The sequence below is a fragment of the Anas acuta genome, chromosome 14, assembly GCF_963932015.1.
Source record: "Anas acuta chromosome 14, bAnaAcu1.1, whole genome shotgun sequence".
Classification (NCBI taxonomy): Eukaryota; Metazoa; Chordata; class Aves; order Anseriformes; family Anatidae; genus Anas; species Anas acuta.
Window position 1 is genome coordinate 8,697,260 of NC_088992.1, and position 16,293 is coordinate 8,713,552.

Sequence of the window (16,293 nt, forward strand, 5' to 3'; positions counted from 1 at the left end):
CTTTGCAGACCTGTACGCTGGAGAATTCATCTTCTCTGTTCACCACTTTCCATCAAATACTCAAATGACAAGAGTAGGGATTTCCCAACAGAATCTATTAGACATGTAACTAGTTTGCACCACACCACAGCTTCACCAGCTCTCTAAACAACTGCAGACACTTTTAATATCTAGTCTCCTCTATAATTACCACTTCCCCTTGATTGCTTAGGTAGGGACACCTCTTTGATGCACAGCCATGCACCATTCCAGCCTTTGAGTCAAACCTCTCTAAACCTTTCTTCTCGCTGCAGCCCGTGACTCACCTTCAGGTGGAGGAGAAACAGATGGGGTTTATTATGCAGTCTTTTATTCCTCTTTTACCCTACAAACAGTCCAAGAATACCTGCTCACTGTATCTGCATTCAAGCTCTGCCATCTTCTTCACCTTATTCCATCACATGACAGTCTGCTCCCAGGGCACATGATGATGTAACCTGAACACTGCTAGGATAATTTATGTAAAAGGACGGCACTTCAGAGGGCAGTTACTGCACTGCCACACAGCTACATTACACAGGAGTATTTTAGAAGTGACTGAAGTTCATTCTTCACTATGTGATCGCTAACTGAAATAGAGGATGGACTGAAGGAATGAAAAAAGGTCTAAATGCACATCAGAAGATACAAAGACTACTGCCACATCTGTGCCTTTCAAACAGCCAGCCTCCCAACAGCATGGGGTAGCACCAAGACAGCCAAGGCTGCTGCAGCAGCTTTAAAGACAAACACCACTGCTCATGGGTTTGGGCCAGAATTTAAAGGTTTACTTGGAAACAGGCCTTGTTTGCCCTTACTGCTAGGTTTTGAAGAAGGGGAGAGTGAGAGACGTTTAAGTAGTTCCCTTTCACTCTTATTTACAGTTCCCTCTTATGACTTGGTGAGTGAGTGTTTGACACCCTCGATACTGCAATATTTGCATTTTTGCTGCAGAGGCCCTATTCCCAGAGTGGTACCAGCCTCATTTTTATCTACAAGCCTTCTGCCAAAAAAAGAAAGCAAATAACTCATTACCAAACTGGCTCATTGCAGAAGAAAAGGAAGACAAGCTCAAATTCAGACATACTAACAGTGACATTCTATTCCCTTTCTTTTTCACTTCAGCAAATGATGTAATTAGTACACAGCATAAATGAGATCCTACTTCAAAACAAAGGCCCAGGAAATGAAATTTCTCACAGCAGCTTTCTCATCTAAATCATTACATTCTGTTTCCATTTGCACCTCCTCTGTCAGAAGCAAGCACGGTACTGAAACTCCCTTTTGGAGAGATTCTCCATGCACGGGGATTTACAGTTTGAAAAACATCTTAGTGGACAATCTTTAGCCATGGGTTAACAGCAACTAACTGTGCCAGCCTTACAAACACACACTGCTCAGCACCCATTCAGGAGCACAAGGAAGCAGAGAGCTTCTACTGCCTTTTACTGGGGCTGATTTAGGCCCCACTGGGGAAAATAAAGAAAAACTGGGGGGGGGAAATCAGCAGAAAAGCTAAGTTAAACATTGCTGGATGAGAACATGAGTATTAACTGGCTCATGACCTCATTTCTAACTTGTTGATTCAGCTAGATGAAAACCTCTCACCGTGCAGTGCTCATTGTCAGAGCAAGCAGCAGCTCACGCTCAGATTGCCTTTCAGCACTCTCTATCTGCATCCCACCAAGGTGTTTCCCAGCTGCTCTCACCCCGTCTTACCTCTTTGCCCACTCAGGTGCCTGAGTTTTATTGGCATGCTGCAGGCAGCGGAGGCTTCTAGAGCACGATCAAAGTTGCAACTCATCCTCTTTACGAGCCATTTTAGTGCTCATTTGCATGATTACAGATCCCTCGTGTCCACTTCACATTATTAATCAAAGTTTCCTACAGGTTTAGTCAAAAAATGAGAACTCAGCACATGAAAGCCAATTCAAGAGTTCATAACATTTCTTAATAAACCAAACCATCTCTTGGATGCTGCTTCTGCAGAGGCTTGCCAAGGGAACGCTGTGCTCAGAAGAAAAGCAGCTCCTTAAGCTGGATGCTACAAAGTGAGGAATTCAAATCTACAAGCACCAGAAAGTAATAGCACAATTGCTTGGATTGTACCAGAAATTTAATTTGTGAGGGCCTATCTGCCCACTCAACCACACCCTCTGAGGATAAAGGGCACATCTTACAGTGCCCAGTAAAGCAGCAAGCCGTGACCACAGAACGTCATCAAGACTCGTGTCTGTCCTGGCTCTGAGTAGGAACCCTGCACCACGGAGTCAGTTACTGCATTTTAGCTAACCCCTGGCTATCCTCATTTCAGTTTATTCAGAAGATTATCTGGCAACAACATACAAGTACCCAAAACATGGGACAGACTTCTCAAAGACTGTATTTGATATGACAGAAGCGGTACAACAGCAGCTTGCACCTTTATTTCCAGTGAGTCTACTTCTTGGGGTAACCAGTCACCAGAACAATTTACATAGAGATTTAATATATCGTGTGTGCCTAAAACATCTATTTCAAAAAAAAAAAAGGATGGCTTTCAAAAGACCGGTTTTATAGCTCCCAGTAGGTAAAGGCAAGATGCAGAAGTTACCAAGGGAGATTCCACGGCCTCTCTGGTTCAGGTTGGCTCAAGACCAGAAGGAACCACAACAGCCACTCGTTTTTAAGTCACATAACAAGAGAGAAGTTCTTGTACATCCTCAGCTTGTATTAAGAATCTTTGAAGAATAACCCAGCCAAATGGGGTCTTCTGAATTGTCTGAGACAGCTATCCTGAGAGTGAGACTAGTTCTTCATCTGTTGTTAAAAAACAGTCAGAGAAGCACCACGCACAAGGACCTCTCCTGCATCAGAAGTGGCTCCAACACAAAAAATCGTGCAAAATGTATTCAACCTACAAGCCAGGCACTAAGTGCTCTCCAAATGGCTTAAGCCTGTACCAATCTCACGCAGTCACTGGGGCACCAGTGCTAGCACCACCAAGTGCATCTTCCATCTAGCCTCATGGGTGCTAGCTGAGCAGCTGTCCGAGGCAGCAGAAGCACGGTGGGCTTTAAGAGGTGTTGCTTTTTTTGAGGAGTGATGTCTTTGTGTGGCAAGCCGTGGCACTCCTCTCCCTCACCCTCCCACTCAGCCAGAGCTGCCCAAACAAACGTTACACGCTTCAAGAAGTTTCGTGCTTTGAGCTAACACTGTAAATATTTTTGCCTTTCTGAAAATATGTTGAATAATTAGTTCTACATTGAGAAAACACAAATCTAAACCTACTTGTGCACAAGCAAATTAGTATTTACCCAGTCATGGTACAGCGTAACAATAAACAGAGATCTGAAACCATCACCAGTATCTTCACATCTCAGTGAAAAGAATTCCAACAGCACAATCTGCTTGTTACTGGGGCACTGCCATCGGTTTCAACAGATGTTTCTTGAATTATTAAATGTGTAACAGATTCAGCATTCTGAGTATAAACAATCCAAGACCAGGGTTCTCTACAGATTTACAGTTTTGTTTGAACAAAGCGATGGACTTTATGCTCTAGTTCTGCTGTACAAGTCAGGGGCTGTTCCTATAATACAGCACAAGTAACAATCAGAGCTCTGGCACTAACCACAAACATGAAGAACCCGAAGGGTACTGCAAAAGAACACAGAACTGGAAGTGGAGCCATAAGAATACGAGCACTCACATCATATTCCAAATTCTGAACACAAATTGCCAAGTTGTCATTAGACTGGTGCTCAGAAAAATACAATAGCCAACAGAACCTCATCAAATTTTAATAATCTCCTTTCAAGCAAGATACTATTGACTTCTTTTTAATAAAAAAATATACAAGTTGCCTAAAAGAGTTACCAGCTTTGTACAGAAAAGTTACTTTAAAGTATTTGTATACTGAGCAAGCTGCTTAATAAAAGCCTGAGACACTATGGCAGCAGCATGTGAACCAGCAGTCTCTAGAGCTGGAAAGAGAAAAAAGGGCATGCTGTACTTTGACCATGGCATACCCTCTGCTCTCTTCTTTGTCTACCATCTGTAGCACACACCACATTTAATCCAAAAGGATAAAAACATAGCAAGTTTATTTTGGTTTGGTTTTTGGTAAGAAATAAAGATCAAGTCCATGCCATCAAATTGCGTTTACTTAGAAATAGCTACAGTTTAAAATAGTAACACTCAAAAAAATAGTTCTACTACCCAATTACCTAAGTGGTGCTGGAAGGAGGGTGACAGAAGATACAGGACAGCAAACTCAGATGCTGAATCTGAGCAGCACCTTTGTCTTCGTATACATTTGCACATTTAGTCACGCACCCTCATCTCATGATTTTGGGAAATTAGTTTCTGGAATGAACCAGCTGCTTCCTTCTTCTCACACCGAAGCTTCACATGGCACTTTTTATTGTGTTTGTATCAGACAGCTCAATCTTTCCTCTTAAGAGAAGAAGCACCACAAAAAGCTGTACAAATAAAAGATCGAATTAACCCATGAGAGCTCTAAGAAAGTGGGCATACCACAGCAATCAGCTGCCATCAGATGGCTGCATGTTCAGGTTTCTCCTTCCACAAGCCCCTTCTCAAAAGGCATCATTCATAACAAGTAGTTCACACCTAGCCTGCGAGGTGACCAAACGATTAAGGTAACCACACGGTTTAAGAAACTGCAATTACACACAGCGTTGTGAAAGATGATGCATGTTCCAATTATTCCAAGTGTTTAGTTTCTTTCCTTTCCCTGATTTTTTTTTGGTTGTTGTTACAAGGAATACAGTTTAAGATAGAAAACTGCTCTCATTTTTATTCTTAGGTAAGAAAACAGTCTGTGTTTAGTGCACTTCTATGCCTTTAGCACAATGGTGATGTTAAGTTCCAAGTCTGACCATGATTACAGGTTAAGCACGACTCTTCTCTTCCCATTTAGTTCAGAGTACTTAAGAGTTAGAACAAATAGCATCACTTTGGCCTTCACAGGAGGAAATTATGTGGTTGCAAATGTTTCCACCTTTATAAAAAGAATAAAAAAAGAAGCGACGGTCCCCAAAGAGCTGCTCTACAGCATAGAAGCAAGCACTGAAGTCTAGCTGTAGCAGTGTGCACTAGCCTACACCACATAAAAGTCAGAGGAAGTAAGCCATTTTTAGCTAGCACACATCCTAAAGAGGATGCTTTAATTTATATAAAGCAATTTTAAGAAAATGTTAATGAAACCACATTTTACCTTCTATATTTGTAGACAAAGAAGTTGATTTGTTTTCTAATGCTTTTCCTCTGGTATCTCTCTACCCAGTAACAGCGTGTCAACCTGCTACAGCACCCTACCTGCACATTTATCACAAGCTCTTCGTGTTGAAGCCTACTGCAGGCCATTCAGCAGCCTTTTCCCCCTGCTGGAACAGTAACCACAGTGCCATTTGATAAACAAAACTACTTTGTCATTTTCCAATGCTGAATTAATCTGTTTACATTCAACAGTTCTAACCAGAAATTTATCTCTGCTATTTGCATTGCTTTGCACAATTACAGTTAAATTTCATCCAGTTGAACTTGCGGCAGAGAGGTTATCAGGACGGAATATTTTTCCTTCCACTAAAGCAGATAAGGGCTCTTTCATGAAAAGATATGAAAGGGAAAAGCCGTAACAGAGAACAAATTGCATCCGAGAGGCTTTTATTACATTCTCAGTACTGCTAACTGGAACATGAATCACACCTTAACATATATCACCTCACCCAGCCAACTCTTGATTGCCTTTTCAAACTTTGAGTCAAATGGATGAAAGAAAGAGTGCCTTTAAACAGAAAAGATATTCTTAGTAATGTCCAGATTGATCCTTAGTTCCGGGAAAAGATTCACTATATCAAGACTAGTAGATGTTATTGATTTTGATGGCTCTCTAATCAAATCATTCCTTAAGCATCTACCTGAGATAGATGCACCTGATCTCCTAAGCAGTTAAAAGCACTTCTATGATAGGGTATCTTTTAAGAAATTCAGTGACTGATTGATATTGCAAAGCTGCTGCAGCATTTGCTGTGTTTGCTTACCGCAAATGTGAAGAGGACTTTTTTTTTTTAAATAAATTAGCATGCTAAAAAATATCCACAGTAAATTGTCATCCAAATTACATGCTAGCAGTTAATTTCCCCAAAAATATCTTCAAAGAAGCTTTATTTCCCGAAGTGGAGGAAGAATACTTGGTTTCCCTTACAAATCCAATGTATATGTATGTTCTGATACACTATTTTAATTAAGGTGATTCTCTTAACTGTTGCAATTAAATCTACAGAAAAACTCACGCAAGTTGACTTAGCCAAGCCTCACACTGATGTAGCTTTAAGAAAAAAAACACAACAACCAAGGAATAAACACAAATCAACTTTATTTAAAGAGTACTATAGCACAAGTTTTGTCACTGAAAATAGTCTTAATATCTTTTAGAACAAGCAACTTGCTTGATTATTTAGAAGTCCTTGATCCCAGCAACTACCAGCTGGAAAAGTGGAAGTATAGACACAATGCTGTAAAAGCAAAAAGTACTGCTGAGTGATTGTATGATGAGCACAGAATCAGAATCCACTGGTTTAGTACTAAAATAACCTCCAGGTGAGAAATACTTTGAAGTAATCTACTAATAAAAAGCATTACAGAGATAAGTAATATCTCAACACACTTAAGGGAGGACAAGGCTATCAAATTGCTATAAGAAAGGGCTGTGTCACAACTGGAATTTGCCTTCTGATAACCTGCTACACAACTGTTAGTTTTGTATTAGAAACCGATTTGATGAACCAATTCCTAAAATGTACAAGTCACAGAAAAGGCAAAGCAAGAGAAGGCCAGATATAGCTACATGCCTCCATGGTCCTGCATCCCTTTCACCAGCAACAAACAAGTGCTGTCTTCCACAAACCTATAAAAACCCCATAAAACAGTAACACCAGCTGTTTGCACTGGAAGTAGATACACTGCTATCCCTAGCAAAGTAGAATGGAGCCAAAACAAAGAAAGCCACGTGATTTTAATGACAGTAAATAACTTCCAAACAGCAGACATTTAGTAGATTAAAACCAAAAAGTCACATGCCAGCACTTCTGCAGTCTGGATTAAAAACCTGGACATGCCACTTCAAAAAACCACACTCCTCTAACAACTTAACTAAAGGGCGTTTCCTTGAGCTGACTGCAGTACATCGTTATCCTCCAAGCCATCTAAAAGGAAGAAACACTGCAGAATGGCATAATTACATGCTAGCCATTTTCTCTCAAAGCTAGGCAGTACTCATGCAGGTCCTCATTGGCTATCAACCTCATCAGTCCGGATCCAATCCCTAATTAACCCCATGTGCACTCACTAGATGAATCACATACCCACCTGGAGAGCAGGTCCCAGAACAACAATCCTTTCATCTCCTAAAACCAGACTTCTAGCATTTCAGCACTAGACTTGCAGGCCAAGGTTGAAACCTCAGCCCCCTGAACTGTGTTTGTAATTTTGTCCATTTATCTGCAACACAAGCCGTAGTTATGTGCTCTAATCAACTCAGAGCGTATATGCAGTTCATAGAGTTGTAAACTGAAGAGCCACGTCCACACAGCAGTGAAAGCCAACTTTCTGGTGCTGTGGTCACAGTACAGAATAGGCAACCTTTTCCCGAGTCTTTTTTTTAATGCCAACGACATAAGTTACAATACTTTTGTCTGCACAGCATTTCCAAGCAGCTTTTCTACTAGTCAAATGTTTCCAATGTCACTGTGCTATTCTTTCAGGGCATCAATATTGTTTCCAGACATCAACTTTGACTCTGTTTACGTATCAAAGCTAAATAACAAAGCTCCAGACCCTAGGCAGGATTTATTTACAGCTTACATAAACAGAGCCCCATATTAACTACAGTTCCGCTGATTATATTTGTTATTACGCTATTTGTTGAAATCAATATATTGCCATGCTATTAATAATTTCTTAAAATTCTCGTAGCGAGCAGAATGGAATTTACTACAGCAGCGTTTTCTCTTGAATGCACGTACACTTACCCACATAATGCATATTAAGGGCCAAGTACTTGTACTGGAAGAGAGGGTTGTTGTGCAGGCTACTTCTTTGGATCTGCTGGAAGAATGAGCTGACGTCCCATCTGTACAAGACATCTAACAGCATGATGCTCGGGACCCTCAGGGCCACATTTAATATTGCCTCCAACTTCTCCTTCGCAGCCATTCTCTTCCCTTTCCGTGAATTGGCAGCAGACTGTAAATAGCACAAGACAGAAGAGTAATCAGATCAATCTCCCTGTACAAACAGCTATTACTGATCATCTGAATGGGGCTTCCTGTGCGGCCACAAATTCCTGAATGAATCAACCGAGTTAAAATTCACATCCAGACAGGACAGCTTCTAATGTTGCTATCTGAAGATCAATTTGCTAGCAATTTTCCACAGGGATACTCTAAAAGAGGGGCTGTGGGAGTAGGTTAATGACACAATAAAAATGGTCATAGGGTGTGCACCGAACAAACCTTTATTTTTACTTGCTCTAATTCAGCATCCAAGTCCCCAGCCAAAGGACCACAGCACACGAGATACTACATTGTGGTAAGCTACTGCATAAGCTTTAAAAAACAAACACCACCAAGATTCACGATCTCCAGTGAGCTATGCTATTTCTGTACACTATTTCTATAACTCTCAATGCAAACTGAAATAATTTCCAATACACAAACTTACAAAGAAAAGTTATTTGTGACATTCATTAACCTCTACGATTTTATACTTCATGGAATTGAGGGCTGGTGATTTCAAAGATTAAGATTAGTGACGCAAATATTCTGCTCATTTTAATGTAATTCCCTACAAGGAATCATACAAACAGAAGACTATATCCTCTCTCAGGAGTACCAGAAGGTAATTTAATTGCAGAGCTTGAGAGCAGAGTAGATGGATGATGCAAGACAACACAGGGCTTAAAAAAAAAAAAAAACTTTTTTTTCCTCTTTCAAAATTGTAAGGGAAAAAAAAAGGTCCACAAGTCCACAACAGCATCTCAAAAGCTGTCTAGTCATCAACAGGACCATTTTAAAGAGCAAAAGGATCCGTTTCCACATCCTGTCAGAGCACTGCCTTCAGCTGAGACCCTAAACGAAAAGTGCTGTTTAAGCACTCAGCCTCCCTCCCACCCGAGGCCGAGCATTCACCCCACCCCAGGCTGTATTTGAAAGCCACCAGCTATACACAGCCCATCGGAGCAGTGCAGCTGAAGGCCAAGGTGGGGATGATCCCAGCCCACAAGCAGCCATTCAAACAGATGAAAACGATCACCCCCAGCACCACCAGTCTGCAGCCCAGTTCAGGTTTAGCCTTTTCTTATTAGAGGGATGCTTCGAAAGAACTGCATCCCAGCCACTGAAACAGAAAAATCTACGCTTGGAACTGCACTTCCCAAGTAAGTTTTACAGGATTTCATTCAAATGATCATTGTGAAAATTTTTAAAAAGGTAACATGGAAGCACAGCATGAAAGGAAGTCATGCTCACACACAGAAACCAAGAAACATTTCCTGCTTGTACGGGGACACACACACAGAATTGTCTGAAATTGTATTTGTGCTGCCACAGACAAGACGCTACCAGAAAGGTGCACACCTAAAGCCACTCTGACACTTGTCAAGGCGTGATGACAAAACTAACTCAGCTCAAGAAGCCAGGACAGATCGATAGCGAGATTTGTCTCGGTAAACCACAGGCTACAGGGCTGCTGCTTGCCTTCGTCTAACCCACAGCCACGTTATGCAAACACAGGCACCTTTTCCAAAAGCCCTACAGACCCCAAAGGCAGCACAGCCCTCCCTGGCACACACCACTCCACTGGGCATTTTGCAGTGCTTCCCAAGGGGAATTCAAAGGCCAGCCACAACACTGGAAGATATTTAAAATGAACAACCAAAATCATAATCCTAGTAGCTTAAAGAACACTGGTGCTCAACATTTAGTGTGAACAAAGACGGAGTTTTAATGTATGGTGCTGAACAAGTGCAAGCTGGGACGAACACAAAGCGTTTCAGCTGCATACCAAAATTCAAGCCTATGCTTAGAACAGCTCAGAGGCACGCTTTTTAAAGACAATTCATATATAGACATTTTGAGTGTCCTGTACTTTTTTTCCCCAAAAAACTCCTTGGTTTTGCCAAGCATGCAAAATTAATTACAGTGAATTAATTGAACCAAGCTGCCTCCTGCTTTTCGCTAGGTCCCTGTTCCAAGTAGATCAGGGCTTAGGGGTGGGCAGGTGCTGCCGTACAGGTTTTCACGCTGTCATGAAATTCCCCACATAAAGTGCCAACAAGCACCTGATTTCAAGTTATTCTCCTGTAACCATCAAACCTCCTCTAGCCAACAGCAACAACCAGACACGAGACAAGAAGGAAGTTTCCACTTTCCCCAAGCACTCTGAATGCAGATTTCCGTGGACTTCTCCCTACACTCAAAATTAACTGAGGTTCTGCACATCCAAATTAAACAATCTTCTACATTCATACGTGCACACTTGAGAATATAAGAAAACTGGGAAGTACAGCATTTGTCACCTACAACAAACTCCAATTGCAAACTTGTTAAAAGCAAAACAAACTCAGAAAATCACATTCTCTAGCAATTGATGGGTATTAACGGAAATTAATTCATGTATTACAAGAAGCAGCCACTGAAACACTGCAGCATATTCTGTCACTGCCTAACAAAGCACCCAATGCTAATAAGAAACTCTTTAAAATTAACTTCAGTGGCAATGTGGATGTGTTAAATAAAGCCTCAGTTGTAATTGCTGCCAAGTTCTAACAGAACGTAATGCAGGCAAGCAACAAAGTCCGCTGCACTAAGCTCATTATATTGTAAAGAGCTCTCACAATACATTATTTTGATTGGTGTAAAAACAAAAACATTAAGCCTCTAAAACCTTTAGATAAATGATGATGACAAGAGTTGCTGGATGCTCGGACATTAGAGGAACACAGGCCATGCTTTAACATGACCAAAAAATGGACTTCAGAGCAGGACTGGAAAGCTGCGAGTTTGTGCCCCAGAATTTTTTCCTGATGATTTCAAATGTCTTCCTGTTCCAAATCAGGACAAGAAAAAGCACAGTCTTGGGAAGAAATTCTGACTTCACCTCTTCCCTGAGTGCAAGCACAGCTGCGCTATTTGACCACAAACAGCTTTAAGAAGTCTCCCATCATAACTGATTAATGCTCATGGAAACATTCTTATTTTCTAACAACAAGGCACTGCTCAAAAATCCCTTCCTCAGCTGGCACAAACATTTTGTCAAAAACATATTCCTAGCTAGCTTCAAAAACAACAGTAGAATTCACAAAACCTGATTTTATTATTTTTTTAAAATCTATTACAAATTGGTCCCTGCTGATTCCATTAGCAAAACAGATTAGCAGCAAGCTTAAAAAAACCTCAAAGACAACATACATTTATTTTCCCTATAATAGGAATTTCTTTCTGAGGCTCTGCCTTCGCATAAAAATTTGCCACTTCATCTGAGGCTGTGATTTATGCCCCAAACCAATGTAACTGATTTATGCACCGATTCAATATAAAACTATCACATCACAGGAAGCAAATACTAATGAAGTATGAGGGGACACAAAACCTGCATCCATTTATCCAAGCAGGCGCTTCAGGCACATGAACAGAGTTTCTAATATTTAGAAAAGCATTACACAAAAGCTACTTAATGTTTACTAAAACATATTGGCATATTTGCAAACCTAAGAGCTGTTCTGATACTACTGCCACCAAAAATCATCATAGAAAGATTCAGTAGCTCCAGCTGGGATCAGAACTTCACAACTAGACTGGATCCTGCCATGTCTAGTCTAACATCTGCAAACAAACAAGGCGCTCATTCTCCTGCAAGATTAAGACTTAAAACATTTGGAAAGACTGACACCATCACCCCCCTCCAAAAACAAAAAAATGTATATATATATATTTTCAACTTCCATTTTTCACATCTATGAAACTCTAGTGATTTTGCACACATCCATTAACAAGCAGACTTTGATCTGTAATCTAGTTTTGACTTTGAATACTTAAACAGAAGATATTCCTAAATCAGGAATAGTTTGATTTTTCCGAAGGTTAGACACGGCCAGACAGATCTTGAAGAGGGGAAAAAAATCTCAACTTGCAACTATAGAAAGATTCAATGTCACAGTTCAAAAAATTAAAATACTAAAATTAGTCCCAGAAGTGCTATATTCATGCATTTCTCAGAACCCTTCTTCCTAAGTGCCTGTCCTGCTCTTGAGAAAAAAAAAAAAAAAAAAAAAAAGGAACTTGAAGTACAGAAGAATCCCATCCTCCAGAGACTTAAATCATCAGTCTGGGAGAGAGAAAACAGAGAAGGGAAGGAACAGGACAAAAAGGTTTATCAGATATACACTTAGAAAAGAATTTCCCTGTGTGAGCCTGTAAGGAAAAAAAAACTAGAGCTCCGGAGAGTTATGTGAGTCACCGATCCATCAGAACAGCTCTTTCCCATGCAGTCAGCAGCAAGGAAAGCAGAAAGATGCCTCGCTCCTGTACAATTTAAATGAGGCCAAGTTCTGTTTTGGCTAACAAGGACAGCACTCAAAATTTCTGCTGAGAAGGCCAGACACAATGAGCATACCAAGCGCACTAATAAAGTGGTGAAACATTGCAGTCGTGTACAGTAAAGCTGTCATTACGATCCGGTCAGCATCTCCAATAATACTGCGTTTTCGTAGCTCACTACTTTAGTAATTTCAAGTAATAACCCTTGAGTATTTAGCGTTCGATTCAAAGCTTTGGAGAGTGTCAGGTGGCAAACAGAGTACTCAATCTTGCCATGTGAGAAGTTATGAAGAATAAACAAAATTCCCCTCCCCATCTGGTTTGACAATATGGATTGCTGTAGAGCCGGAGCGGCGGTGGGACTGGAGAACTGTTATTTCCATCTAGAAAACAAATGAATTGCTAAATTCCTGCTCAGGCAAGACCCAATCAGCTATCAACTGAGAAATACCTGAATTAATCATTTCAACTAATGCACAATATACTTCAGGAATAAGCAACTTTTACTGTAAAACACGTAGGCACCACCTCATAGCTGTTCGTAGGGACATAACAGAGCACGCATTCATATTAAAGACATGCTAAAAACAGCAAAACAAACTAGAGACAGTTAACTCTATAGCAGAAAAATCTACATTTCCAACTTTCAATATTAGCTAGCTTTATGAGGAAGAAGAAAATCAATTCAGGAAATGAGAATGCGTATCACAGCACTGTGAAGTTAAAGTTGCTTTAAAGATTTATTTCTGGAGTACTTTCATACACTGCGAGCAGTTCCAGCACACTCAATTATATTGCAAGTGGATTATTTATAGGCAGCCTGTAAAACATCCTGCCCCTTTTAGTTTTCATAACGAGCAGGTAAGACCAGGGAACTGAACTCGGGGACCAACGCACGGTAACGAAGGTTAACAAATCCAGCAGGTATGCACAAAAATCTTTCTGTGGTTTCCTACAGGATCAGCTCTCTGCCTGCATGTTATCGGTTCAAACTCGGTCACGCTAAGAGGGGCTGTCTGTTTTTTAGACCACAGCTGTCTAGTTAAGCACCATGAACGACAGCAATCTAATTCATTAAATATATAAATAAATATATTTCAGTAAACTCTTCAGGGGAAAAAAAAATCTAGACTGAATCAACAGAAACCAAACTGCTCTCAGGTCCTTTTCAACTCTCCAGTTTCTTGTCATTCCAAGGTTCAGTTTATTAGCTAGTTATTCAGCTTTCTTTTTTTTTTTTTTTTTTCCTCCCTATCACGGCCATATTTGCAAGTCTACACCTACAAGCCTGCCTAACCACATTTGTATCAGCATATTCTGAGAAAATCTGGGCAGCAATCCCAAAGCGCCTCTGCAGAGGACAGAATACCCGGGGGACCTGCACACGGAGCAGTAATGACAACCCAAGATGATGCAGGCTCTGACAACCTCCCTCAAAGAGCTGGATCACAGAAGACCAGCCACGCAAGTAAAGCTCAGGTACCCCCACAAAAAACCTGCAACCCGAACGTGTTACCAGGATGCAGTTTCATGACAGGATGAAATATATCCCATCCTCCCCAATTGCTCATTTAGTTTTTAGCCATTTCAGATACAGACGCAGCCTACGTTTAGCGCCTGCAATGCCAACAACTAGCTACCCAACTGGTTAGAAGTTAAAATAGAAAATAAGACTTTCAAGATTTTCCTCTGTAAATACTGTAAAAGTTTCCATTGTTGCACCTTATCTGAGTCCTTTAAATAAAGAGCATCAGTTTCCAGGCCTGTCAAATAGGCTGCTTAGCTTCCTGCACTAAGAGACTTGTGCAACAGGAAGATCAAACAAATGGCAAAAACACTTAGAAAAGTCCCTTTTAAAGCATGTTTAAACTCAAGACAGGCAGGCAACTGAACAAAAAAAAATCCAGAAAAACTCCATGAGGTGAACCATCTACTTCTGAATGCTCCTTTCAAGCACGCAATTAATTACAAAGCAATAAGGCTTCTCTAAAATGAAAGGAAATGCTTTAAAAGTAAGTGCAGAGAGAAACCAACGCACAGATGTCTGAATCATATCGAAGGTGCTAGACGTGAATATGCACTTAAAAGGCAAAACTACCATGACCCATCCACTTTATAATCACATCAAACATTCCCAGGTGTGTCTGGAAATAAAAATGGATTCAGAAAGCGAGTAACCAGTAACCACCGAACAATAAGAGAGGCTTCCAGCAAACTGGAATAGAAGCCCTCTGCATGTACTCATGAAGAGGAAGAAAACGACTCTGCAAGTAGCAAATAGAGCAGGTTTTGAAGAGCGCAATGTGAAACACTAAGCAGGCTTATAGAGTTTTCCAAGGCACACCCATTCATTCAGGTCTTGCTGGCATGATGTGCCTCTGCATCTGCACCACGGATTCCAGCAGCTGAAGCTGAGCAGACGCTAAGCTCCTTCCATCACCTCCAAAGGAAGGAATTCCCCAGGATTTCTTCAGACGCACACAGCTCGGTTCACCAGAATTAGGTTGCTCTAACGTCAGCAGTTCCTCCTAAGGCTGACATAAACAAGGTGAGTCCTGCGCTTTGGGCAAGCAGCAGCTCGATGTTGCTAAGGTTTTTGATGATCCTCCTATATAGCGGTGGCCACAGAGATGCCTGTTATTTAATGAGTTTAGGAATTAATAAAATTAAACCCTTTAAAGACGTAAGAACTTGGAAAAGAAACGCAACCGACTGCCATAGTTATCAGAGGTAGCTGGAAACAAAAAGATAGCCCTGCACGGCCAGCTGATCGCTCGAGATAACTGGCACAAACGAGTCCCAAGTCCACCAAACAACTTACCAGAAACTCCTGCGTTAAAACCCGCAGAAGGAACAAACACAGCAACACCTACAGACTCCCAAGAAATATATATATCTATAAATTGACTGCGATCACAAGCAGCTAACACTCAGGAGCCAAACCACTGGAGAACTCCCCCTTTTGCCGCCCAACATGAGGCAGGCGATGCCGGGCTCCCCCCCAGCACCCACCAGGTCCCCAACCCCCTCGGTGCCACCCCGGGGTGCTGCGGGGGGGGGGGGGGGGTCGCTCCTTACCTCAGGCCGCCCCCACCGAGCTGGGGGTCGGACAGACGGCCAGAGGGCCAGACAGACCGACCGAGGGGGCGCCACGAAGCCGGCGCCTCGCTCAGCCGCCGGGCCCGAGCCCAGCGCCACAAGCGGGCCCAGCGCGGCCCCCCCCCCCGCACCCGCAGCCCCCCACCCACCCACACGGCTCGGGCCGCTCCCCGCCCGCCAGGCGCCGCCCTCGCCCCCCACTCGGGGCCGCGCACGGAGGCAGCCGGGTGCCCCCACCACGGGAGCGCGCACAGGCGGAGGGGTGGGCAATCACCTGAAGCGGTGCTGGTGGTGGTCGTGGCCGCCGCCTCTTATTCCTCTTCTCCCCCCTCCTCCTCCTCCTCCTCCTCCTTTTTCTCCTTCTTCTCCTCCTGTCGGTCCCGCGGCGGGGGCTCAGCGCCTCAGAGCGGCGGCTCGGTGCCCGGTGGTGGCGGCAGAGCGGCTCCCTGAGGCACCATGGCCGCGCCGCGCCGCCTCAGGGCGCCGCCAGCGCACGGCCCCGCAGCAGGGCGGCCATGGCCCCGCTGCCTGCGCGCGCCCGACGCCCCGCGCCGCGCATGCGCGCGCCCCGCCT

At 42.5% G+C, this 16,293-nt stretch overlaps 1 protein-coding gene across 2 annotated transcripts in view; it reads right to left on the bottom strand.

The window, feature by feature from the left end:
• The window catches only part of RNF145 (ring finger protein 145), a 44,507-nt gene extending 28,214 nt beyond the window's left edge, over positions 1 to 16,293 (bottom strand). The window contains exons 1-2 of one of the 2 annotated variants that reach the window (XM_068697986.1): positions 15,994 to 16,293; positions 8,055 to 8,268 (exon numbers count right to left, since the gene is read on the bottom strand). In XM_068697986.1, the coding sequence (XP_068554087.1) occupies positions 8,055 to 8,238 (184 nt within the window). In that variant the 5' untranslated portion in view covers positions 8,239 to 8,268; positions 15,994 to 16,293. Of the gene's footprint in view, positions 1 to 8,054; positions 8,269 to 15,698; positions 15,822 to 15,993 lie in introns of those variants that run through there. The other variant, XM_068697987.1, reaches the window with a different exon arrangement.